Here is a 25,476-nt window from a genome sequence, read left to right on the forward strand (position 1 = left end):
GAACACAGTACTAAACCCACTCAGATATGATGTGCCCATCAACTTAGCTCAAATTATCAAAGCTGTAAATATAGCGAATTTACTATCTATTAAAAAAAATTTGTATCTTGTGTCTTCCCCCCACCCCTGTCTTTCAACAATTAAGAACTAAATTTTGAAAATTAAATGTGTCCTTTCATTATCAGTACTGGGTACATAACCCTGTCATACTGGGCATTTCCCCCTTTAGTTATATTAAATCATCACCATTATTTAATCACATTAAAAGTCCCCACAATTTGTCTGATATCCTGGTATGACAGAAATGATAAATCTTTTGTAAATATTTTACTACATATTTTACACAAGAAATCAAAACTTGAATTTACCATCAGAAATTTCTTTAAAAAGGTAATACCATTTCACTGGGAAAAAGAAAATTACACTGAGTGATTTTTAAAAAACTTCTAAGGAACTCTGTGAGCACACAAAGGATGAAAGCAATCAATAGTAAGACCAGTAATGGTTATGAACAGAGACGCACAAGTCAGAGACACAGACGTATCTAGTTAGAAATCTTTCTTATAGAGTTTGCACGTGAAATGCAAATTTATAAGGTTCACTTGTTATCTTACCAAGATCCAAGTAACAAAGAACTAAAGAAAGAAGAGGGAAGCAAGAGGTTTTAATTTACTGATTCAAAATAGATTTTAATTGGTGTTTTTAATAAAGATCTGCTCTTCCTTATAAAGCTAACAAGGCTCAGTGCTGACAGAACTAAATGTTATTACCCTGGCTGTAATAAAACTGCCACAGTAGTTAACGAGAGTTCTCAACGAATAATGAGAGTAGCGCTAAATGCTAGGTTTTGCAGTGGGTTGCAGAGTCTTTCATTTCTTATCCAAGTTACTGATTCAAATAGAGTGTCAGCTGGTAGAGGACAAAAGCAATTCCTCACCATGGACTGTTTTGTGAGCCATGCAAGATGTCCTAGGGGTTCCAGTCCATACTCTAAATGGAGGCATGCCTACTCTCAGACACAAAGACCTCTGTTAGTATGGCTGGTTTTAAATAAACTGTCGAGATGACAATGGCAGTGGAGAAGTCAGAAATTGCACTGACATAGAGGCTTATCTGAGACACAGCTGAGGTGTCGCTCATGTTGCCAGTGGCAATATGATCCTCCTAGGACTTAGTGACAAGATCGTGTGTTCTGCAACCATACCTGGAGATCCACTCTGTGGTCTCATATAGTAGCTAGACCATCAGATCTAATTTGCTCTGAAAAAGTTGTGCATGCAGGAGACCCAAGGATGAGAGAGGCTTAAGAGTGAAGTGTGCTTTCTGCAAAGGAAATTAGTAAGTAGCTGGAAAATCCCACGACAGTATTTGTTACTTATTAAGCATTGAAAGTGGCAGGTGATGTAGATATGCACACAAATCCAGTGTGGGTATTTCCTGGGCTGACAGTGGGAGTAACACTATTTGATCTTCAAACCCTTGTAAGAGCATAACACTTGTCTGGCACAGCGTAACTCACTGCAGCAGCATCCAGAACACCCTATGCAGAGGAAGTAATGCTTTAAAGCTAGCATCTCTGTGCATTTTTAAGTGGTATCTGTAATACATTGCTCCCTCCACTTCCTCTGGAGTTTAAGCAAAATGCAAAGTTAAAATACAAAAAATAAAAAAGAAAAAAAAAGAAAGGAAAAAAAAGACAAATCTTTGGATATCTGTACATGTATTATGTCTTTTTAGGAAGCAGTGGGAGCTGTTTTGCAAGGGGGACGAGTTGAGAGCTGTGGACAACCCCTGCACAGGCTATGCCCTCACTGACAGGATGCCATCCCACCACCCTGCTGTCCTCAGGCTGGGTCAGGGCAGGGTTGACAGCCCAGGGAACCATCAGGCAAGGCGAGGTAAGAAGCTAGATGCAGGGACCATTTGGGAAGCCCAGCCAGCACAGCAGGAGACTGGGCTGGGCACAAGCCTGCCCACGGGGGACCTGAAGGCAGGACAGTATGCCCCAGTGCCAGCTGCAATGAGCCCCCCAAACCCATGGGCAGATGGAGTGGGGAGTGGACCTATTTGTGCTATCAGTCAATGAAGGCCTAATAGTGCTCTCAGGGTCCTCAGCCTCTGCTGTACAAAAACTTATTGTCTGTGTGATGCATCCAGTCAAGCCTTCAAGCACTACTTTAAATCCCAGACATCAAAGGAGACATTTACCAGTGACTCACCTATAGGTTTATTAAAAATCCAAATGAAAGGAGACTGGTAGGACAAGTGCTGGGGAAAGAGCCAAATCCAAGACTAACTCAGCAGTCCAACTGACGTACAGAGTAATTTTAAATGGAACAAGAAGAATTTGGATGTCTTGTTAGCCATGAGATAGATAGAGATTTGGCTATGATTTCTTTCTCTGTTACTATTTATGGGGACAAATTCTTAAATGGGGATTTCTCAAATCTTAACTGAGAAAATACTTATTTGCAAGGACATTCTATGTAAGCTTATATACATCTTAGAAATATTTGTGCTTGACATAACATACATTCTTTGCTACTGGGAATTACAGATGTAAAGTGAGGGTCAAAACGTCAAATGGCACACTACAATTTTTGTCTTTATTGTATCTGAAAAAAATTTATAAACTGTGTTTGGTTCCTTCATCTGACAGGAAAACACTAAATGAAGGGTGTAATAAAGAAGACATGTCATGTCCGACCCTCCCCTGACGGTCGCAGCTCGGAGCCATCCCCCCGCGCCCTGGCCCTGGGTCCCAGGGAGAAGAGAGCAGCACCTCCCTCTGCACCTCCCCTCCGCAGGAAGCTGGAGAGAGCAGTGAGGTCGCCCCTCAGCCCCCTTCTCTCCAAACTAGACAAGCCCAGAGTCCTCAGCTGCTCCTCAGAGGACATGCCTGCCAGCCCCTTTGCCACCTTGCTCTGGTGGCCGCCTCCAGACGCTTGCAAGTACCTCCACATCCTTTTGAAAGGCTGGGGCCCAATTTAGGGGATTGCATTCCCACACTGTGATCTGCCCCCCCGCCCAAGCAGGGGAACGCGATTAGTGCAGCTCTAGTGAGTTATTTCAGGATGTGCTGTTCCCACCTGCGTTTGCCTTGTCGGGCCCTTTGCAAAGAGGAAAGCATGGCCTTCAAATGCACGGGCTACCGGTTCCTTTTCCAGTGGAGCTCAAACCATCGGTTGCAGCTTACAAATGCCATGGGCTTGGAAATCCTCGCGACTTCAAGCCTGTCTTTCTGCTACGCACCCTCTGGGCAGGGGCCCTCCTGGCCAGGGAATTTGTCTCTGGCCTCCCTCTGCCTGCTGAGCCTTCAGAGCCACGTGCAAGGACACAGGCAAGGGCCTGTCTGGTCACACGGAGCTTGCCCCCCAGTGTGGAGCTTTGTTCACCGAATAGACAGAGTCTGGCAGCTTTCTGCACTCCTTGCACCAGTTTTGCAAACTAAGGACCAAGCGTGTGCTGGGAGATTGTTGTTCCTAGCTTCATTTATTAATGAAAAAACCCAAAGAATGATGTTCCTTTGTATCTGAATGACATCGTCAGTAATTTCATCACACTGACATTCTCAGGCAGGTGTATAAAAAGCAAGCTTTACAGTCCTCCTTTGCAGCTCTCTTGCAGGTGCGTAGGGACTCGTAAAGAGAGGCGGTTGCCCTTTAGTGTCACATAGCCACCTGGCCAGCCAACTCCTTACCCACATTAGCAATATCAGCAACAACCTTCCTCTTCCCTAAATGCCTACAGAAGTCATTTTAAAACTCAGTGGCCTTTAGTCACACCGCTGGAGAGTAAAGCATACCCCCAGAGACAGCACTGCCACCGACAGCATCGTGCTGACCCACAGTGTTTCATCTTCTGTAGCTCTGACATCATGTGTGCTGATTTGGAACTTTCTCCAAGGAAACCTCCAAAATGGAAGCTCCATTAACGCCAGCTGTGGTTATTTTCATGCCAAGGAGGCAGCCAGCCATTTGGAAAGTGGCTAGGCGGACAGCACCAGCTTCATGCTCAAAGCCCACCCACACAGCCTGTGCACCGCTCAGCCAGCTGGTGGAGGGCTGGATGTGCTGGTCATGACCGTGTAGAGCTGGATGGGTGAAAGCCTCATAAACACATCTCTAAGGCTCCTCCCTTCAGGCTTTGATGCCAGCAAATGTATGAAACAGTGAAGTTCATAGCCAGGTCTTTTGAATTGAGATTTTGAATTAGAATTTTGAATATCGATTGAACCATTGTTGAAGATATGTAGGCTTTCTGTCTTCTCCTAAAGATACATTCATTGTCCACATCTTATTCTGGATTTCCCTCTACTTAACTGTAAGAAAGGAAAGAGCTGCTATACACACAGTCCATGACTTGTTAAGAGCACTTTTTTTTGTAATCAAGTAATGCACTAATATGCTTGCGAAACTGCAAGGCCTTTGCCTTTTCTAACAAATCTGTTTAAGATCACAAAGAATAACCATTTTGTTCTCAGAACTCCCCCCGTTACCCATTAAATGGAAAACCATACATTGCTTGTTTGGGATGACTAGACATCTGTACATTTTCTTTTTTTCCTAAAGTAAAGTTTGGAGCATATTTTTTCCAAATTATGTATTTGCTTCCTCACTATAGAACTATTTCACAAATTGCTGACAGGAAAATATCATTGCCATGCCATCTTTTCTTATCTAGACTCTAAATGCAGAAAGTCCAGTGTTTCAGGTTTTTCTTCATTTATGGAAATACAGGAAAATCAGTTAATAGAAAGTAATTGATGGAGGTCTTGCTGAAGGTCACAGCCTATGCAGATAAAATTTGGGTTTCTCATTATTGGCTTTGGCAATAATCAGGAATCCAAATTATCACTGCTTCTACAATGTGTGTAACACAAATGTTTCTTACTCAAATTTTGTTTCTAGATACTATTTAACTCATTATTAAAGCAATGTTTCATTTTAGGGAGAAGGTCAATATTCCTGGGAAAAAAAATCAATGCCCATTAGACTTCTAGTGACACTTAATGTATTCATCATTTCAAGAGAACATTAGTGCTTTATTCCTCATTACCTTTGAATCACGTTCCAAAATATAGGGTAACATTTATTCACAAGCTGTGAGGAGACAAAGCCAGAGAATTCAGAGGTCAGGGTCTGTTACATCGAAACTAAGAATCACTACACTGTTTCAAATACTCATTTTGAAAAAAACTTACAGCACACTGACAATCTAAAAATGTAAAAATTGTGTATGTTCTTTCTCAATAGAGATGCATTGTGATGCAATTAATACCTCTTCTAGTGACAAGAGTATGTAAGTTTGTATTCATCCTATTGCTTTTACAGAACTAACAGGCAACAGATTGTGAGCTGGATGTTAGTCCCTCCTATGGAATAACTGAAGATTTATAAGCACACCCTTTCCTGTCCAATATTCTTGAGGGAATGGGGGCTGTACACCTGTAAAAGTAAGGACAGTGCTTGATGGTGAAATTAAAGAAGAACAGAATTTCTCTCTCATGTGAGTGAAAATGGATATAATTAAGATTAATCTTTTAAGTGCAAATTGGACTTCTTTGCTACTGGAAATCATTAGGAGAAGACAAATATGATCAAACTAGGTTCTCCTGGCTTTTTCCTAAATCTAACGAATTTGTGCAGGAGGTGGTAAATAGAGACATCATAGTCATGGTAAACTCTGTCTGTAAATCCTTTACTGTGTTTCTCTTACATGCAGATTCTAAAGAAAGCATGCATTGAGGTATATATTAAAAATCTGAGACAAAGAAGCTTGAATGATCATTATTTATTCTGATACACAATTTGTAAAGTTATACTACTCTGTTTTAAAGAAGCTGTAAACAGCAGGAAGCACCTTAGATCCTAAAACTTGATGTATAACTCGTGCAAAGTGCAGCAGAGCAGTGTTACCTGAAGATTATGATGGAGATGAGAAGTAATACAGAAAATGAGCTCCTGTTCTCAAAGGCTCCAGGCACCATTTACCAATAGACTCTGGAAAAGTATTGCTCTAAGAACTCTGCATGGCAGGTCAGCCTTTGGTAGGCTGTAAAGGTTATTTAGTTAGGAAATAAAATATAGCTGATACAATAAAGCTAGTAAGGATGATACTTATTGTTAATTATAATCCTAATAATTAAATTTTAAATAATTTTGTAGCTGTGTCATCATGATAAATCATTATTTTTAAGTAAATACATTCATTTATCTTTTAGTCTTGTCTAATTATTAAAATTGATGCTCTAGTCTGATATTTGCCAGGCCACAGTATTGCCTTGGGCACCGAGTATCTGTTCGCCAAAAGAAATCTGGCAGATTTCTAGGGTATTTACCATGCGATGAGAGATACAACTTCCCAGTATTTTTGGTTAATTCACCACTGAGCTCCAGGGACCCAGTTGTAGCTGGATGAAACAAATTACTGTGGAGCAGAGACATCTTTCTCTGTTAATGGCAGCTTAAGCCTCTGACAAAGAACAAGATAATGGACACAGAGCTTGGAGATTTTGGTGTGTCTGGAAGATGAAGAGCCTTCCTGTAACCATGTCCTATTCTGAAAAGGAAATTGTTTCATGATCTTAAAACGGCAAATGTGTGTAGCTGATTTATACATTAGAGAGATAATAAAATAATAAGAATTAAAGTTATTATTTCAGATAACAACTGAAGGTGAGGCTGGGTGAGGAATGGATTGAAAGCAGCCCTGAGTAGAAGGACTTGGGGGTATTGATCGATGAGAAGCTCAACATGAGCCGGCAGTGTGCGCTTGCAGCCCAGAAAGCCAACCGCGTCCTGGGATGCATCAAAAGAGGTGTGACCAGCAGGTCGAGGGAGGTGATCCTGCCCCTCTACTCCGCTCTCGTGAGACCCCACCTGGAGTACTGTGTCCAGCTCTGGGGGCCCCAGTACAGGAGACACATTGAGCTGCTGTAGTGAGTCCAGAGGAGGGCCACAAAGCTGATCAGAGGGCTGGAGCACCTCTCCTATGAGGACAGGCTGAGAGAGTTGGGATTGTTCAGCCTGGAGAAGAGAAGGCTCCGGGGAGACCTAATTGCAGCTTACCAGTATCTGAAGGGGGCCTACAGGAAAGCTGGTGAGGGACTCTTTATCAGGGAGTGTAGTGACAGGACAAGGGGTAATGCGTTTAAGCTGAAGGAGGGTTGATTTAGATTAGATGTTAGAAAGAAATTCTTTACTGTTAGAGTGCTGAGGCACTGGAACAGTTTGCCCAGAGAGGTTGTGGAGGCCCCATCCCTGGAAGTGTTTAAGACCAGGCTGGATGAGGCTTTGGGCAACGTGGTCTAGTGGAGGGTGTCCCTGCCCATGGCAGGGGGGTTGGAACTAGATGATCTTTGAGGTCCCTTCCAACCCAAACCATTCTATGATTCTATGATTTATTTGTTTGAAATTTTTCCTTCTGTAGCTGTTTATTTTTGGTTTATAGTTTTTACTATGTCTCAGCCCTAGAATACATATTTCTCCATCTCTCTAGACTAATTGTTGTTTTCACTATCATACTGTAAATATATTATGACCAGACCTGTGTGAAACAAAGCCATTTTGATTCACGAGGATTTCATGCAAACATTTTTCTCTGTTTCACTTCAAGGAGTTCATCCCTTGAGTTTGTCTTTGAATTTCAACTTCAAAAGAACCTAAAACTGTGATCTGAAATTCAGTCAAGGCTGCAAAGCCTTGCCTTGTTTCCGGTCAAAAGCTCAAGAAAGTGTTGAATTCCCCGACCAAAGCAAAATCAAGTCACTGGAAAAAAACCTTCAGTAACACAAAATCATCTTGTTCCTTTAAGTTAAGGAAAAATAAAATTCATTAAAATCATCAGCTATGGAGTTACAATCCCCACTAACATAGTCTTGACTCCAACTTCTTTGAGAAATGCCCTGATATACCCACTGCACAAACATACATCGAGAAAAGAAATAGATCTTTTACTGTAGAGTATATCATTTGTTTTGTAAAATAATTTTGTATTTAAGTAAAATAGTACTGAACAAGTGCTATCTGCACTTAAACACTTTCCTGTTCCACAGAATCACGACATCTGCTAAATTTTACAGCCTTTTCATAGAATCCACAATGCTGTTTAAAATTGCTTTCAGATATTTTTACACCACACACCAGTTACCATTCCAACTTCCCTTCTCCCCCAGCATCTCTTTTGTACTTCTGTTGCCACAAACTTCAGAACTGAAAAGCAAAAGGCAGCACGTCAAGCATGTCCGAGTACACAAGCACACTGCACAAGCAGGAAAGGACAGATAGGGTCAGTACCGTTGTAGCAGAGCTGGGGCCCCAGAACTCAGGACACTCTAACTACAGCCTTTGGCAAGCTTCAACAAACCCCCTCATTATTTGCAGGTATACCTAAAACTGTGAACACGGCTGGAACATGCTCTTGTAAATACCGATAGCTGTTGCCTGCTCAATAAAGGCAGAGTTAAGGCTGTCTCACTCTATAGCCTGATGCTGTAATTTTTCCTTTTCACTCATTTTTGTGCCATTAAATTCTATACTCTAGAAAGGCGTAAGACTTCACATATTCTGACAGGATATCTATCAAGTGAGTAACTTTCTGCTCGCCCTTCTTTTGCAGAAAGAAGACTTCTAAAAGTATAGCAACACACATGGTAAAAACTAAATTTATGTTCTTTAAACACAAACATACAACAAAACAAAAGCTTAGCCATCTAAGTTAGAAACTTTGCCTGAATCAAAAAAGTACAGGTTCTTGAACAATGTGTCTCCAAACAACCTGGACAGCTGTAATCCCACATGCTTTATCCATTCCATAGCTAAAGATGGGACAATATACTCCAAATCCCCCTTTTGATACCAGTCCTTTTACTTGCCTTATTGCACTGTTTTATCCATAAAAGGCAGGTGAAAATCCCATTAAGAGAAATGTTCACAGATCCTTGGATTATTATTTCTTTCCTTTGCAATAAATGTGATTTCAGAAAAGTGATGCCATCCATTTGTCCTTGCTACTTCTCTTTGGGACTCAAGAAGAAAGCTAAATGATGTTATGTTATGTTGTAAAAGCTCATGTGCACACCCACAAAGGAGCACAGACAATGGCAGGAGGGGGAGCCCAAATAATACCCTGCCAGGCCATCCAGTGTCCAGGTGTCAGCAACTGTGGAGTTTGGGACCCAGGGCCAGCCTCTGGGCTGACAGAGTGCCTGAGCTGAGCCGCGGGAGGGATCCACCATGTGTGGATATGGATGCTCACTATTCTCACTAGTGGACATCCATCCTGCTCAGCCAGAGAGGGGAGCAGGTTGAGGCTGTTCGTGTTGTGTTCATCTGCGTGCTCCGTTGATGATCTGTATGGCCAGCCACGTATATATGTATATGTGGTCTACATGGGCTCTGTGGGCGCATGTCTACCAGGAATACATTTACAGCCTCACTACTGGTTGGACCTGGGGGAACGCAGCTGCAGCAGTCTCACCTCTGGCGGGCTGTTGGATCCAGCATGATACGTTTTCCTCTAACAGATTATACTTATTTTCAGAGGCTCACTAGGTAAAATATACTTACTTAACTGAGCTTCCATCCCTGCATTTCTGCAGTTAAACATCTTAACAGCCTGTCACATGCATAGGAATAATATTTTCCAAGTGGCTGTAACAGATCAGCCAAAGCTCTGAAAATACTATACTTTCAGAAAAATACATGATTTTTTTTTCTTTGTTTCACTGAAATACATCACTATAAATTCTGAGTTTTCTTTCTCAAGATTAGACGCAAGCACACCATCAGTATGCACATTCACTCTTGGTAGCAAAAGGGCTGCCCATGAAATTTCTCCTCCAGTCATTGGTACTTTAAATATCTCTCATTAATAAACATTCATTTGCCATTTAACTCTTTCAATTTTACCAGGTCCATAGCCAGACCATGGAGGACTTTGCCATTCAATGCATTATATATGTATGAATAGTTATTGTATAAAATACGTTCCCTCTTACATTAATATAATGTTTAAAAATAGAATAGGTTTTTGTTGAAATTCAGACAACTGTGAATTGTCAAAATTTTCTCATTGGTTTGGGGTTTTTTTGGTTAAAAATGAAAGAATTCTGCAATTATCTTTGTAAAATTTTACACAGCTGTAGTTAAAGTAAATAGTAAAGTCATATTAATTTTTTCTATATAAATCCTGGCTTCTATTTTAACTTTTCACCTGTTCACAAGAATTTTTACCCTCTCCTCAGTATTAGGAGGTTGCTTGCTAAAGAAAAAAGGAAGAAAAGTAAGGACTGGATATGTTTTCTGCATCTTCTAGATATTTAGAATACACTTCACAGATTAAAATCCCACTTGTAGTATACGATAAAAGGAACAGAAGACACATGCTGCTGACTCTACATACATTGTTCAGAACCTATAAAAAGAGCAACTGTACCTTTTTCTCATTTCTGTGCTTTAATAGTGTAGGGCATGTGGAGCTCATAGGAAATATTCTTATTTGAGAAACTCCTAACAACAAGGTACATAACTTGATTTTATAATGGCCAATAATCAGTATATAAATACGCTTTGGGATTAGCAACCTGAACAAGCATGTCTCTAGCAGCAGTCAGCAGCTCTCCCCAACAGCTTAGTGCAGATTCACTGTATCCATCTGAAACTCTAGTGCACAACTGCTGAGAATGTGTTTGCTCAGTACACCCAACTAAGACAGCTGTACTGCTTTGGTCCCTCGCATGGTGCAGCACAGTGCTATATCTACAGAGGCATGTATTTATAATGTGGAGTATGATTAAGCTAACACCTCCTTTGAAAAAAGGTTTCAGGATCTGTAACAACCAGAGAGGAAGAGTGACTTTTCATCTCAAACAAAAGACATCAGTGTCTTCCCTATTCCATTGCAATTTTGAAACTACAGGATGGCTTACAGTTATGACAAGTGGCGCCACTGTATCCAGTTCCATCGCAAGTGCACTTGAAGCTGTCCCACGTCTGGGTGCATTTGCCACCGTGTTCACAGTGATTGGGCACACACCTGTCAGGATGAGATGCAAAGACAGAAAGAGAAACCTAAATGAGCATCAAGATTTACACACAGCTAAATTATGAGCTACCCAACCAGTGTATCATGTCCTTGCCTGCCAATTAATCCTTGTTATTTTAGGCAGATTAACAGAATTTATATCTGAACACACAACCGCACAAAAGATGATTCATGGAGGCTCTGCTGCAGCCCTTTTACAAACAGCAAAAAAGCACAATAAAGGTGGAATACATTCACCCATCATAAATTAGGGTTCTAAGCTATGTATGACTGGTACCTAGCTGTCAAAACAAAAAGAACATCACAAGTCACACCTCCACCTGCTGTGCAGGTGGTGTCATGCCTCAAGGACTCCAGTCCCACAAGCGACTGAATGTTTAAGAAAGAATGCCAGTGAGACGCTATTTATCTTTCTGCTGCCAGCAACAGGATAAAGCGGAGGCAGATTGCCTGCTGGCTAGGATGGAAATTACTAATGCTGCATTATTAAAACAAACAATAGGCTTCAGTATAAAAGCTGTAAATGTTTTTTTCTTCACGGGGTTTTGTGGCAAGTGTTGTTCACCTTCCTCCCACCCACTTGCTTTTCTTTTCCAGCTACACCGTTGCTGGAGAGTGGAAGGAATGCAAAAGAAAAAGCGGAACACTAAAATCCAAAGTTATAGCGGAACATATATTTATTGTTTGAAATATTATCTAAATGTGATTTCAAAAATCTGAGTTTGGCCAGTTTCATTTCTATCAAAGATAGTTAATAATACAAATTACCATGTACTTTCACCTTTGAAACTATTAAATTTCTTTTCTTTGGGCTTTGAAATATTGTTTCAAATAACCTTTTTTTTCCTTATTAAATTTATTCCAGTCAGACTCAATATAGGTTCTACATTTGTGATCAGGAACTAAAGGAGCTTTACTTTCATGTTGTGTTGGTCAAATCTTATGAACTACACTTTTTTATCATGACATTAAAAATTAGGAGAACCCCTATTAGACAAATTAAAATATTTTTGTACATGCATTACAAATTAAGTATGCTCATTTCTAAGATGAATCTGAAATTTGTCATATTCCTGTGATACCTGACAATACTCCCAATATTGACAATACTGACAAATAACACCCAAAGACAGCTTTCCTTTCCTATGTAGCAATTTATTGAAACTGAAAGTATCTGCGTGAACTCTCTATGAGCTTACAGTCTCATATCTCCTCAAGTTCCAATTAACAGCATTGGCATACATGACAACTACCAACAATAACCTACGTCATGATATGCATTAGAGACTTGACACTGTAGACTCACATTTATAAAAGATGTTTGGTTTTATGCCTGCTAGTACAAGTACCTCAGAATATACACAATATATATGTCTCACATCCTATATCAGCCTGTAGTATTCAAGGCTACCCATTCTTTCTTTTTCAAGAAGATCAGAAAATACTGGCTTGCTTAAAAATAGTGCTTAAAGAAATGCTCTTTAAAGCAAGAAACAAAGCATTTAAAAATTTTGTTTTAGCAGTAAAATACAGTGAAACTACTTGAGGGAATTATCACAGTTCAATAAATTATGTTTTCAACATGGTATAAGAGAATCCATTTCATTTTGTAGGTATGGCAGGCTAAATGTACAGATAGAGCTGATTAGTGCTATTCAGCTAATAGGTCATGACTTTGTGTTGTGTTCTCAACATCACAGAAGAAAAACAAGAGCATATAATAGCACATTTCTAAACATCCAAATGATTAACAATTTATATGAATCCATTGCTGGTGGATACAAGACTAAGAAAAGCAGAGAGTGGTGACATTTCAAAAATAAGCTTATAAAAGTAACTTTTACTCAAGGATATAAACATCTACAAAAGTTCTTAAATCTGAATATGGTTTTGTATTTTTTCCAGCCTTTCAAAATAATTGTTTTTGATGTATTTTCTTCATTTACATTTGAACACACATTACGTTAGAAGTATTTTTTCAATGACCAAACTAAGCATTTTTCTACGTGAATTTCACCAGCTATTTATATGAAGTCTCACATGTAATGCCAGTAACTATTTTCACATTTTAGTGTCGTATAACTTACTTTTATTGTACCATAACTAGTAAAGATACTGCATTATTGACTATATAACTGAGGTAAATGACTTAATCTAGGGAAATATGAAAAACAGATATGTATCTGTATCATTTAATGGAGCATATTAAGTCATAAAACCAGAGATATCCAGCAAATTCCTTGATGTTAATTTTATACTTCTAGTATGATGGTTGGACTAGCCTAGTCTGTATCTGCAAAATTTCTTTTTTGCTCATCTGCTTTTCCCTGGTTTTTATATGATGTAGTTAGAAATAAGGAGCAAACAATATCTTAATATTAGTGCTAACTGGAGTTTAAATCAGACTATAGGATAACTTCCTTAGGTCCTCCCTCCACCCTCAATTTTCTGTTAGTTTATTTTATTAGATAGAATTATAAGATTTATTTGCTATTAAATCCATTAGCAAACTTCTCTAACATAATATGCTGCTCATGTGTCCACTTTTTGGACAAACCTTATGCACTGTAATAGAGTTTACAGGAAATTTTAGGTAGCCAGAATGAAAAAACTACCAAAAAACCCCCCCACCCTTTTGAATTCAGCAGAGGTATTAAGAGGAATATCATTTCTAACTGTAAACTCCTTTATCTTTCAAACACTTTACTTGCCATGGAGCAACAGTAAGATGCAAATACTGCTAAGATAGAAGATACCTTGCCTATGTATTTCAGTATACATCTTGTTACGAAATTTGTATTTTTTAAATTATTTAAGCATATGCAATCATGTAGTTTATCTACTTTATGTTTACCATTTAGTAGATACACAAAATATATACACTCAAACCCAACACATGCTCTATTTGCAGTTCATTTATATTAAAAGACTAAGTTTCTAGGCAATTCCACTTTTTACTCTCCTTTTAGGAATAATGCTGTGTCACATTAAAAATAAAAATTAACTTCAAAACTGCACTTCCCTCCTGAACCAGGCTCTGAAGTTAGAAGCTGCAACAAAACAGAGAACTGGAAGTAAGTTCCTAGTCACCGAGTTGTGTCCCTTCCCATTGTGGACACCTATATTTTAAGTACTGCTGCTTATAAAATCTTGCTGACTCCATTTTGAGAACTTTCTCGCTCTGTTGCTCTTTTTGAAAGGCAGGTCTAGAACTTCATCCTTTCAAGCGTGATACACTTTCTCTTAATTTCCATCCCAAAATTTATCCATAGAGAGTTTACAGATGCTGTTTTGTCTGGTATTTTATTTAGTAGCATTCACTTGCGTCTTAACTTTTGTAACTTTTACATCTGATGACTTCATAGAGAGCAATCATAACTTCTCTCAGCTGGTATTTTTATGAACACAAGTCCTCTGTTGGAAAATACATTTTCTATTGTTGTTCTTCCTTGTAGCTCTGTTCCCACTTGCACTTGTGATCTAATCAGTATTCTGGAGGAGGTCTCACCAATGTTCTGTGATTTCAGAGTTGATCAACATTTTTGTATTTCTCTACCGAAATTATTTTGCTTGATATATAGCATTTTCCTGACTACCTCAGAATAGTGGCTCAAAGTCATCCTAAGATTGCTCAATACATTAAATGCCTTCAGTACATTCCCATCCTCGTCCTCTTCAATCAGTTCCAACCAACTGATAGAGAATTTCTTTATAGAGAAATATTTTTGTTATATTTATAGAGAAATATTTTTGTTATTTTTGTCAACAGCATTACTCTGTACTACATCTTCCATGCTGTCATCCAAATCTTTCTGCTTATTTTTCTAGGCTGAATCTGTATCATCAGCACATTTTGTCAAGATCAAGATATTCCTAATTTTGAGCCAAGGTCGAAGCATTAAACAGGATCAGCTCTGGCACTGATCTCTCAGCAACTCTAATCTCTCGGCCAGCTGTTAACCCATCAGTATAAGTTGTGAGGCAAATCCATTTGCCAGTTCACAACTCACTCTGCAATTCCTCTCTCAAACCCCATCTTCCCTGGAAGATTTCCATCATTACAGTATATCAAGTGTTTTATTGACATCTGAAAAACTAGATCTATTGCATTTTTCCGATTTGTTATCTAATTAGTTTTGGTGTATTCTGGGTTCCCACTTACTGTGTTATCGTCCTAAGTAATTGCTATTCCTTCATTTCTTTTTTATTTGCTGATTCATGAGCAATATTTAATCTGAGGAATATTAGCAATATTCCTCAATAATAACTGGTATAGATATTGTTGCTTTGCTTTCAGCTGTGGTGGGAACCAGCTCATAGACTTTTGCCTCCTTTTATCTTAATATTACAACTGTATCCTCTAGAATATCTTTTTTTTTTCCAGTCCTGCACAACACAGACCAAAGAAATAGACCAAATTTCCATTCCTAAATAAATCCCTTGTCATTCCATTCCTTTCCTGCTGACGTTCAACAATGCCCTCCTTATTAAAAGTATATATGGTACTTCTCCAAACCACCACTTTACCCATAGTCAATTCTGATTAAAGTTATTTGTAAAAAATCTGTTTTAATCAACTGTCTATGTTTTAAAACTACAGATTGCAGCTCTGATCTTCCAGCAGGATGAGGGAAAACGGTATGTTACACTTGTTTCCTTACTGTCTGCTCAAATAAACTTTGCACAAGGAATACAAATAGTCTGTCCATGCACTGAAGGTTTAACATTGCCTGACGCTTTAACATTACCTCAGAGATGCTATATACAAATATCTAGCAAACCACAAAGCTTCTCCCCACCCCTAGACTGTCCAAGAGAGAAAATTGGGAACAGGATGCTCACATAGTCTGTAGCAAACACTGTTTTTTTTCCCAAATGCATCTTCAGAGCAACCAAGAACAGCGCTGTGGTTCAGATGTATTATTTTATTGTCAGTCAGGCTACTTCCACCTGCCATCTTTACTAAGGGTCTTTCCCCCATCACATGAGTGAACGTACAGATGTTAGATCATAGGGAATGGTCTGTGAGTCCCGAGACAATATGGCAACCAGGAGCAGAATGAGATATCTGGCCTAAGCCCCCCTGCCTCTGCCAGAAACATATAGGGAACTGCCTGTGCCAAATGAATTGGGACTGATATGAGATGTTTCTTCTGCACGAAGATATGAAACTGGGAGAGGCTGCTCTTTTGAGAACTGTAGATTATAAACACATTTTGAGAAACTAGATTGAAATACAAGACATTTAATACAACTAGAACATGTGAAAAGTCCAACACTGAAGTAGGAACGACCAGGACATGGGGGCAAGAGTCTTGCCAGACAGCAATTCGCAAAAAGGGATCTGTGGAATTCCACATACGGTACAGTGATCCTACATCAACCCACCATACTATTACCAACATGAAAAACAAAAAAAGAAGAAAAAGGGAACTCATAATGTGGGTATAAGCAGGAGAGTGATACGAAAGGCCCATGAAGGAATCCTCACTTCATATTCAGCAGAAGTGAGGAATGGCTGATTTTCAGTTGTCCAAAAAGTTGTTGGAAACAGGAAGGTTACAAACTGTTATAAATGTCCACAGAGAACGGGCAAAGAAGCAATGAGGTTCATTAGTGGTAAAAGATATTTTAAGAACAACTCAAAATAACATGCATCAGGAATAACTTAAGTATGTTTGGTACTGCCTGAAGGCAGGAGAATGGCCTCAGAGACCTCTCCAGACTCCTTTCTAATCCAGGTATTTTCATATCCCATAAGAAACAAAGCATTTCTTTCAATCTGTTAATTTTTCATTATGTGACTATATTTTCTTAGTGTTGTGACTGTGCTGTTTAACCTCTGTAAGTCAACAGGTTTTGGTCACTACCTCAGTATTTTTAAAGGACTATAGCCCCTAGGGCAGGGATATTTAATACATTAACTAGCTTCCCCAGGCAAATGGTGCCCAAGGTGCATAGGAACTGACTCCAACTCTTAGGTTTAAGAGTTCATTTGAGCAGGAAGATGAAAAGTTATTTTGCGCAGGAAGCAAAACGTCCAGATGGCCACACATAGCCTGTTAAATAAAGTCCCTCAGGACTGAAGAACTATCACAAATCTCACCATTCTCCGCTGTGTAACACAGACCTTTCCCCTTCTTCCCCGCCTTTTCCTTTCCTGCTTCCCCTTCACACTTCACATCTCTAGCATAAGTCCAAAATACAGGTTGTGTGTAGATAGAACCTAGATATAAACTAACTCTCTGTATGTATAAATTAGAAACAACCACCAAAGCAAAACATTCAACTGTGCAATTAGTCCTCCACTTGAGAGGTCAAAAGGAAGGAATGAACTACAAACAAGAGATACTTGACACATATTGCCCACTACCACACTGAAAAGAACTCAAATGCTACAGTGATAATGACAGCATGAGAATTTCTGTAAAGCAGAACAAATGTTAAAGGCTTTTTGCAATGGAAAATAAGTTGGGTTGAATTATCCTTAACATGAATTTCAATTTTTTCCTTCTCATCATCAAATCCCTATCTAATCTTGCTCCTGCTGACGCCTCACCTCTCATTTCTCTGAAATTGTTTCTGTTCTGCTTTTTTTCTCCATTTCTCTGCCTCAGAACTAACCATCATCTGTTTGTTTTGAATGGTCTTACAGTATTTTTCCATTAGATGCCCTTTTTATCACCTCCAAACATCTCTTTAAAGTCCATACCCTTTATCACCATTTCTTGCACAGATCCTTCAAAATGCATACTGCTATCCTTGTTGAGTACAATGATCTGTCACTATCTACCTTCATTCACACCCATGAAAAGACTATTAAAATGTGCTTAAAATTTAACCTGTTTTTACTGTACAGGGTTATCTGACCGCTCAAGAAGACCATGACAGATTAGGTCTATAAAACAACATACAAGGAAAATAATTTGTAAGAGCAATAAATAATGCTTTCTGCTGGTAGTCTGAATCGCTAACTATATGCAGCTTACTTAAAGACCTACCGTAAACTAGTAACAAAATCACAAAAATATTCTAAACATATGCATCTCTTTGCAGTGATATTGCTCTTTAACGAGCAACAGAATGCATTCCACTTGTCATGGTAAAAGTAGTACTGAACAATAAGATAATCCAATTAAGGACACATTGCGATTGCAAAGTCCTACGGTACCAACATCAGACTAAAATTACTCATTCCACAGAGAGTCCCTGATTTTCAGAGTGTCCTAAATAAAAGTAAAAACAACTGATCTGACCTTTAAGGTGCTTTCTTATTTCTTACACTGTAACAAGTGTTTAAAGTGACTTTGAGATTTTCAGCAACAGGATTTGGATCTCATACACAAGGCAACACAAAGGGCAGATGGAAGAGATTGTAAAATTAACTCAGATTCACAATAATTCCCAAACTAGTTTCATTTGCTGCTGACTTCTAAGCTAATTGTGTACAGATGCATAGAATTAACAATGGTAGAACAAAACAATCCTTCCTGAACCAAGAAGGACCTAGCCTTTCTTTATCCCTTACTGTAACACAAGACCTTCATGTTTCTTTGGTGGACGTTATCAAACTTGTTCTTTCATAAGATCAAAACAAAACGCTTGGCACTTCTAAGACAGTGATTTACAAAGAATAAATCAATATTAAAATATGCAGTGACATTTGGTTAAGCAAAGTTCCTTTAGGGCATATTCCTAGAAAAGGCTGCCAAACAGTTTTTCAGTGTTATCTTCGGACCAGTAAGGTGCTATTCTAAGCTGTTCACATTAGAACAATTAATGAAGGACTAATGCATAAAGAAAAATACTGCAGTTAACTCATTTGGATATGTGATCCTCTTGGATTTATGCTGGTTTTATTTTGTATACCACAGTGTGGAGACTTATTATTCCTTTCTTTTCTACTGCTTTTAATTTTCCGATCACTTCACAAATTAGCTCCTTAAAATGAAATTATACTGGTTCCACTTTAGCAATTGCAGGAGCTGGACAACCCATTTTACTGCATTTGTTGCAGAAAACCTCCTGTACCTGTTATGCATAACCTAGGATCTATGGTGACTGATGGCTGAACACCTACTTCTGTCGAACCCGAACTGTTGCCACTTTTGCTGAAGCAAAGCAGGGGAGGGTGAATCTACTGCAGCTGCTAAGAAGGAGGAATTTCCCAGCCCTGGTAACCCTTCTGTCAGTTCCTAGCAATTGCTCCATGTCAACAGGAGACCAGCTCTGTGGGGAGCTGTGGTAGGAGGAAGTGGTGTATTGGGCAGCACTTGTTTAGCTGTTCTCCATCTCCTCTGGGGCAGGGCAGGGGGGAACAAGATAAGCTGTGTGGAAACAGCCCATGGGCTACATCCAGTCCCCAAACTGCCAACTGGACTATGCTGTGATAATCTCATAGAGGATGAAACCACAAATTCATAAATAAGCAAATCAGGCTGGATTAAAAAGACAATTTCTGTTGCACAATGTTTTAGTCGGCAAACTTGGGGCCAGGTCTTCAGCTGGTGTAAATAAGAACATCTGCATCTATCTTAAATACTATCTTAAGTCTGTTGAATGGGTCAAAACAAAAGGAAGAATAAACCATTATGAAAGGCAAGCTGCTAAATGTGATCTCTCTCCAGAGAGAGTTTTTTATTTAACTTTTTTCATTACCTTGGGAAGAACTTTGCCTAGTTAGTAACCAGGTTATGGATTTCTACAGCAGATGAGAGCTACTCTGTGTAACATTTTTTGGACTGGGGTATGTGAGTTTATTATTTAAACAAACATGTAGAAGAAGTGGCAGTTAGTCACTAACCTAACTTTGCCAATGTGGCACAATTCAGCTCTCTTGGGGATATGAGAAGATGTGTTAAGAACAGAATCTCTAGAAGAACTTCATGTTTTTTCTCACTAGGTTTCTGAAGAAATCTTTAAACCTTTTCAAGTGTTGCCCTGTTCAAAATCTGACTGATTTAATTTTGTATTCATGTAATCACCTTTCTTTTGCTATTTCAAATAGGTAAAGAACATACTGGCTGGGCTTGAGAACAAACAATAAAATTGATTCTTTGGTGTCTTGTTAATTATTTATTGCTTCTGCATTCTACAGCTTGAATCAAATACAGCTCCTGAGATTTTATGACATCAACTTCACTTTATAATCCATGTCAGACATTTGGAGAAAATGTCTCTTGTAATTTAGAAGATTATAATTATCAGAGCACATAGACCAGTGAGCAACCTATATAATACAGAACAGTGACTACTATATTCTCCCTAATAAACACAAGTGATCATGTATTGAATCACTAGGCAAATACAGAATTTTACAGAGCTTTGTTTTAAATTAGTTTACTTCTAAATTTATCCTTTGGGGAATAAATAAACTGATAATTAGAAATCTTTATGTTTTTTCCCATAATGTAAAGAATTACTCAGTAATAAAGATGATTACACAACTGATGGCTGATTTTGTATTATAAGCCCCTTGCTGTGTCAATCAAAACTGGGCATGGGCTGCATAGCCCTTGGCTATGACATTCCTCCATGCCTTGGTGCACACCATAACAGATCTTATCTTTTGCATTACTTGCTTTGGTACCTAGTGTCTTAATCAGGGAAATCAGCTATCTCATGTTGATCTTCAAATCGGTAACAGGAATCCTGATGCATCTTATGCAAAAAGCACAACCTATTAAGTATGTCTTGCTTTGCAAGTTTATAGCATATGAATCACCTTGATGGTCATGGAGCTATAATATGTCAGCAACTACTATTGATGTAAGTATGATCTTGGCTCAGCTTCCTATTTTACTAGTCTGGCTATGACATAATGAGATGGAGCTGTATTTCATAACTGGTAGGTTTTGTGTTGAAGATATTGAAAGTCAATGTCCTAACTATTATTATGGCACAGTGGTTTAAAGGAAACTTGAGGTAAAACAATGATTTGGCACTACTAAAATGACACTGTAAAGTGCAGATTGCCTTAATGACTCTATTTTAAAATACTACACAATGGTGGTACTCCTAAAAAACTCAGAAGCAGTCTTTTACTTGCCTGGCATGAATGACTTGTGATTCACCTAAACCACTATCTTTTTGTATTTTACTCTTTACCATCACTACTGTCAGGAATCTGGCCACTTTCTTCACTGTGATAGACACAATCTGGAAGCTTCCCTCAATTATCTTACAAGCACTGATTTGGAGGTAAAGCTAGAACAAGTCCTGATGTCTTGACAGAAACTGTAGATCTTGCATTAATGTTTAGATTATAAACTGTAAATTCCAGTGGGTGGTTCCAGTAACCATACGACCAGAAGGTCTGCTCTGTAAGCATTGTAGAAAACACTTTCTGCCTAAACAGTGAAGGTTTTTTCCCTTCAAAACAAAAACATATTCTTGGCAGTAAAGCAAAACACACAGTCTATTCAATGAAGCAAACATGATATGGAAGTTAATGTTTCTGAGACATTTATTAATGACAACTGGTATAAATGCCAGTTTCATTATTGAATCCCTAGCAGAACACAGAAGTCAAGGACGCTTATTTCTCCTGCCTCTGAGAGAAACTCAAATCTTCCTTATTTCTCGGTAGAGCAAAAATAAACCTGCCAAGACTTTTACTTCTCCCACTGCGCCACAGAGGAACAGCTGAGGTCAGCATGCTTTTCTTGCTGTACAGCTTTGCAGTCTCCTAGTTTGCTAAATATTGGCAAGGACATATAGACATAAAGTTCTTTGAGTCATGAATTGAAATTTGACTTGGATCAACCACGAATGAATCAGATGGAGATAGCATTCACACAGTTTATTAGCATTTGCACACGGTTTATTTATTGCACATAGAACACTCTCCCTGAGCTGACCCATACAACCATGAACCTTAATGATGTGTGTTCCTCATTCATTAGAGGCAATGTAATGTGCATATTTACTTGTAACCCTTTCCCCTTTCTTTATTCACATTTCTCATCTTTTTAGTTTGCAAGATTTTTGAATCAGAAAAAGGATTTTAACTTATATTTGCACAGGATGTTATCATAGTGGAATTTCGTCCTTCTTATCATTGCAGTCATCAGGAACAACAATGATACTAAATAGTAATACTGAAATGAGTTATATTATATTTTTACACTACACTATTCTCTTCCAGATCATCATGGAGCATATTTATATCACTTGCTAAAATCTACACAATCTGCTTTTTCTCCTCTACTGTGACGATTCTGCCATCTATCACAAACAGCAATATGCTCGGCTAAAATATCATGTATAAAATACGAAGCATATAGGTTCAACTGACTTATCCCCCTGTCCTTTGTGTGTGTCCTTACTGCACATCAGTATTTTATTCTTTTTATAGACACCCTAAAACATTTTTATAAATTGCAGTATAATGAGTGTTGTACTCTACTTGAAAGATATCAAAAGCAGGGATGTGCCAATGAATTAGCAGCTCTGCTGCAATGCAGTCACAGCTCTGTGATAAATACACTAATACAATGCTCTACTCACAACCTATTATTCAATTCATTTTCAATTTGCTGAAAACAGATATGTACAATAAGTAATAAACAACTCATTTATTACCTAGAACTTGTGCAATGAACTGTTTTGAAGCCAGAAGGCTTATTGTTGAAGTAATAAATAAATGTGAGTACACACACGTATGTGCATGTGTGTTCACACACCTACATTCAATATGCATAAACATACACACATGCTTTTTCCAAGAATGTTGGCAATTTCAAGCTTCTGAAAACGAGCAGCACTTTCAAGAAAACAATTCATATTAAGAGCAAAACTGTTTTTAAGAAAAATATAACAATGAGGATACAACTGTTTTAATAACATGTACTTGACTGTATAAATTGTAATGACACGATCCTGGTGTGGTTAATTTTAATTACAAATAGCTCATTGCTGGGAATCTGTTATTCTACTTAAATAGTCTTGTGATTGCCCTATAGAAAAATTGATAGACTATAATTTAGAGTAGTTTAGAGGCTCTTGATTATATTTTTCTGCTTTTCAAGCACTGCAATTTGGGCACCATAGTTCAGGCTCTGTCAGTATTTCAGTTTATTATAAGCTTTGATTTCTCAAGGGTTTATATTTCAGTTACAAAAATTTACTCCAGAAAATCAGCACACAAAGCATAAGCCAGAAAGGAAATAAATAGTAGCATACTGTCAGCACTGGTTCTGAAACAGCTCATGCAACTGGCTTACCACTTAGTATTCCAGGAGAGTAAGGACAGGCTGGTAGATAGTAGCAGAGTTTTTATTTTAAACAGAAGAGGAAAAAAAGGAAAAATCCCTACACAATATTTTGCTTTTGCTTTCCAGACAGTTTGTCATGAAATTTTTGACACTTCCTTGAAACAGACTGTTCAGAGGAAAGGGCCAGATTTGATTAATATCTCAACTCGAACAAATGTTGGAAAACATGCTTAAATTCTTGAAACGTGTCATTTGACATGTTCAAAATGAAGAGTGTCTTCTTTTAGTTTAAAATATTTTTTCATTTTGAAATATAAGTTAAAATATACTATATGGGTGACACTCTACCAAGTCATTTAATAACACCTTCCAACTCACTATTTCAAATTGAAAGTATTGTTCCAAATATTTTCCTGAGGGGGCAATGGGTTGGAGCAGTTGAGTGGGGCAGTATGCAAGAAAATTGTTGAAGGAACCTGTGCAGTTTTGATAGCTGCACTGATAGCTGAACTGGGAATAAGAAGGTGTTGTGGTTTAACCCAGTAGTCAGCTAAAACAACCACACAGCTGTTGACTCACTCCCGCACCTCAGCTGGACAGGGGAGAGAATCGAAACGAAAAAGGTAAAACTTATGGGTTAAGATAAAGACAATTTAATAGGGCAGAAAAGGAAGAGAATAATAGTAGCAGCAGCAGTAGTAGTAGCAATAATAATAACAATAATAATATACAAAACAAATTACACAAATTATGCACAGCACAATTGCTCACCACCCAGAACTGATGCTCAGCTAGTTCCTGAGCCACATCATCTCCTGGCCAACTCCCCCAGCTACATACTGAGCGTGATATCATATGGTATGGAATATCCCTTTGGCCAGTTTGGGCCAGCTGTCCTTGCTGTGTCTCCTCCCAGCTTCTTGGGCACCCCCCACCTTCTCATTGGCAGGCCAGTATGAGAAGCTGAAAATTCCTTGACCACTTGGCAACAACTAAAATATTAGTGTGTTATCAACATTATTTTCATCCTAAATCCAAAACACAGCACTGTACCAGCTGCTAGGAAGAAAATTAACTCTATCCCAGCCAAAACCAGGACAGAAGGTAGCCTGAAAGTCAGTAGATCTGACATAGGAGTAATGTAAACTGGTTGTGCACCACTGGGTGCATCAATGCTAAGAAAGAAATTTAATAGGAAAAAAGAAAATCGGATACAGAGAGAAACTGTGTGTAGAAGACAAAACTGTGAGAGAAAAAAATGAGGAGAAAATAAAATGTTTAATCACAAGTATGAGCACTGTAGGGAGAATCAAACTGTTAGAAAAACAGAAACTGGAGGGCTGCTCAAAGCAAGACAATAAGGAAACAACACAGACGCCAAGAAGGACAGGAAAGAGATGAGTTGCCATTACTCATGTTATGCATGTATCTTTGGATAAGATTAAAATAGATGGTCAATGCACTAACTTAAATAAAATGGTTTCCCAAAAGTCAGTCAGGGACTGCACCTAAAGAGTAGATCTAATAAGTCTATTCAGTATTAACTGAAATCAGATGTTTTATTGGAGAGGAACTGTAAGAGGATAGCTCTCCACAGTAGTACAGAATGCTCACTCTGTAAAGAGAGAAGGAATGTAAAGACAAATTTGAGGCGTGTCAGATTGAACTAACCTTTGGGACAGATTCTACTTTTGTAAAAATGTTTAAAAGAGAATGATAAAGTCAGAATGTGAAAAGAAGATCTTGGCAAAGTCTGTAAAATGCTTACAACAACAGCTGCTGCACAAGTTATCAAGCATACTAAAACTCCAAAGAGGACTGACACTGGTCATTTAAGAGACCTGTTGTCTGGACCGATGAAATCCCTGTTGTGGGAAGCATGAAACAATATAACCAACTCATATCTATGTCAGGATACTTGCACTTGCATACCAGCACTGAAAAAGATCTCTTTGTTTTTAATATTTATTTTATTTAAACTCAAGATGTTACGACTGTTTCATGGATATCTGCTAAGGCCTTCCATTTATCTTATAACCAAAGAGATGTGGTGCCATATGTACAAAAGAAGAAGGAACTGTGGTCATTGCTGCAAAAATGATAATTTTTTTCATTCTTTAATTATTTACAAAGTGCCAGCTATATGACAAACATAGTGCAGGTCTTGCAGAAAGCTTCCTTTTTAGCCACCAGTTTTGATAATGAAATATTACAG

General features: G+C 38.4%; 1 protein-coding gene across 2 annotated transcripts in view; it reads right to left on the minus strand.

Annotated features, from left to right (window-relative positions):
- The window catches only part of CNTNAP2 (contactin associated protein 2), a 1,227,525-nt gene that overhangs the window by 400,862 nt on the left and 801,187 nt on the right, over positions 1–25,476 (minus strand). For both annotated transcript variants that reach the window (XM_054815498.1, XM_054815497.1), the window contains exon 11: positions 10,931–11,037. In XM_054815498.1, the coding sequence (XP_054671473.1) occupies positions 10,931–11,037 (107 nt within the window). The remainder of the gene's footprint in view (positions 1–10,930; positions 11,038–25,476) is intronic.

This window comes from Grus americana, chromosome 2 (assembly GCF_028858705.1).
Source record: "Grus americana isolate bGruAme1 chromosome 2, bGruAme1.mat, whole genome shotgun sequence".
Taxonomy (NCBI): Eukaryota; Metazoa; Chordata; class Aves; order Gruiformes; family Gruidae; genus Grus; species Grus americana.